Source organism: Besnoitia besnoiti, chromosome XII (assembly GCF_002563875.1).
Source record: "Besnoitia besnoiti strain Bb-Ger1 chromosome XII, whole genome shotgun sequence".
NCBI lineage: Eukaryota > Apicomplexa > Conoidasida > Eucoccidiorida > Sarcocystidae > Besnoitia > Besnoitia besnoiti.
In genome coordinates, this window is record NC_042367.1 from 738766 (window position 1) to 741325 (window position 2560).

The window sequence follows — 2560 nt, forward strand, 5'->3', positions numbered from 1 at the left end:
TCACATAATGGTGCACCCTTTCACACAACACTTCTGGTAGTGGCTGCGGCGCTTGTAGCTCTTCAGGAACTGCAACTGACGGCGGTTGATGGCGCCTGTATACACATCCAAAAACATATGCGACAAACAACCTGCATCTACATATTGTGTAAAGCCGCTGTCCGGCTATACAAATTATAAATAAGTACGTTAGATGTATGTATATATATACGAATATATATACAAACCCGCATGCAATCGGCACGGCACGGCAGACGCCGCAGAATCTCCCAGTACGACCCCCGCGTCACAAATCTCTACGCACACCACTTCCGTATCTGCTGTCTGGTTAGACAAAATATAAATAAGTTACATGTATATATATAGATGAATATGTATACAGACCTGCATATATATGAATGCGTGGCGTCTATCGAGGGGCCTTGCACCCGCAAGATTCAAGGTCTTGAGTGTGTGTACGCTACGCAAGCATGTCATTCTAAGTCTCCACGTGCAGAAAAACGAATCAGCGTGCAGATGCAGATGAGTTGGAGGTTACCTTTTCTTCTCTCGCGAATGAACATGATGGCGTCCATGGGATCCATGCCTTTTTCGATGAGAGCGATGGCGACTAGGACAGGGGCGCGGCCGAGACCGGCGACGCAGTGAACCGCGATGGCGCCTCGCTGCTGCGCGACAAAGTTGCAGAGGGCGAGCCACTCGTCGATGACTTCGTCCGGCGGCGCTTCTCCGTCTGGGAAGATCATTTCGTGGGCGCGGATCCCAACGGCCATGACTGCCTTCTCGTCGTAGGTGCGCTCGCAGGTGCGCACGAGATCAGTCACCTCGTAGGCCTGCATTTCTTTGATATACGCAGCCAAGTTCTCCTGACTGGGTGCGTCAAAAATCAAAAAGCGCTGACGGCCGGCCTCAATCCGCGTCGGCGTGTTCATCACCGTGCGCGCCGCCATCGCACCTCGCCCCGCAAAGGTCCCGGACACGCTCAAGCCTCCACTCCCTCCTGCTGCTCCAGGCGGCGAAGAAGTCGCCGCACCCGATGCCACCCCCGAGGCGCGCTTCACACCCCCTGCAGACGACCCCGCGTTGCTCTGATGACGCGCGCCCGATGCGACGCTGCTGCGGCTTCGCGGCTCACCCGCGGAGCTCTGCTTTCGCTGGGACGCCGCCGAATGCTTCTCGCCCTTCCGACTGCTTCCACCCCCTCCTGAGACGCTCGAGGACGAGCTCGTCGATGCCCTGGATGCGCTCTTGGACGTGGAGCGCCTTTCCTCCGTCAGCCCCGAGCAATTCGCGGCGGCCGTTCCGCGGCGAGGATGTTTCCCCTTCTGAGACTCGCTGGCGCCGGACTCCCGGCCAGAGCCCGCTGCCGCCCGACGTCGCGGCGCGGCCACGAGCGACGCAGAGGAAGACAGGGAGGACGCAGACGGCGTCGTCGCAGAGAGATCCTGGTTTTCCTTTGCGCAGAAGCCCTCCGCGCCGCTCGCGGTGCTTCGCGTGCTGCACTGGCTTTCAGCGGATCCGCTCCGTCGCGGACTCGGGAGTGCGGCGAACGCGATCGCGGTCGCGCTGTCGTCGCGGAGAGCACGCTTGCCAAAATCGCTCCTCTCTTCTGCCTCCTCTTCGCCCCTCCTCTCGCCTCCTCGAGACTCCGCGGAAAGGGCGTCGGCTTGGAGACAGCTTCCGCGCTTAGTCGAGCCGTCTTCGTCGCACGCGGGTGTGCGCTGCAGGTGATCGAGCTCTGCGAACTGGTCGCCACAGCCGAGGGGGGGGGCATGCCGCTGGAAAGAGAAAAGATGTCCGCAAACGCAGAAGTCTCCTCTCTCCTCATGAGCGAAGACGAAGACGACGCGAGGGAGCTGTCTGAGGACGACGCGCGACCCGCGCGAATGTGCTCCTGAGCGTCGCTGTTGCAAAGAGGTAGCCCGCGAGACGACAGGCGCAGGAGCGCTTCGCTCATCTTTCTAAGGAAAAGAAGCACAGCCCCTGCGAACTCAGCCGCGCCTTCAAATACTCTCGCTGTCTCTTCTCTCTCTCCCTCGCAGCGAGGTGCACAGTCAGCTCTGCCGCACTCCACGCTTCAACGTTCCCAGACGCACTTCAGCCAAGCCTGCCCAGACACTTCCGCAAGCTGCGACGAGGTGCAGGACAGGGACACTTGCGTTCAGAGTTCGCCAAATCCGATCGCAAAACCCTTCGGACATGCTCCAGGCCTTCCTTCGCGCGCACTCTCTGAACCTGCCACACTCGCACGACGGCAGACTTGCGCATGCATCTATCTTCCCAGTGAAAAGCAACCTTTCCTCGCAAAGAAGAAGTGCTTGGAAACGTCAAGACGGCGAAATGCACGCCTCGATACCGAACGGCAGAGTGCGACCTTGACGCTGTCGCCACCTCCCGTCGGCAGCGAAGCTTGTCTCCGCGTGCATTTGCTGCCGCATCCCAGACGTGAAAAGCGAAACCCTTCCCGGCTTCGCTTGCCCTGAGAGGCGTCCGGTCAAGCAGACAAGCGGGTCCTGGCACGACAAGCGACACCCACTCAGGCGTGTAAACGGCGCCCGCC

General features: G+C 59.8%; 1 protein-coding gene across 1 annotated transcript; it reads right to left on the reverse strand.

The window, feature by feature from the left end:
* On the reverse strand, positions 1-2201 carry BESB_023030 (putative protein tyrosine phosphatase type IVA A; the record flags this gene model as incomplete). Its single annotated transcript, XM_029361005.1, has 3 exons — positions 1-95; positions 539-1778; positions 2097-2201. The coding sequence occupies 3 exons, from the start codon at positions 2199-2201 to the stop codon at positions 1-3; spliced, it is 1440 nt and encodes a 479-aa protein (XP_029215820.1).
* Positions 2202-2560: the final 359 nt, after the last annotated feature.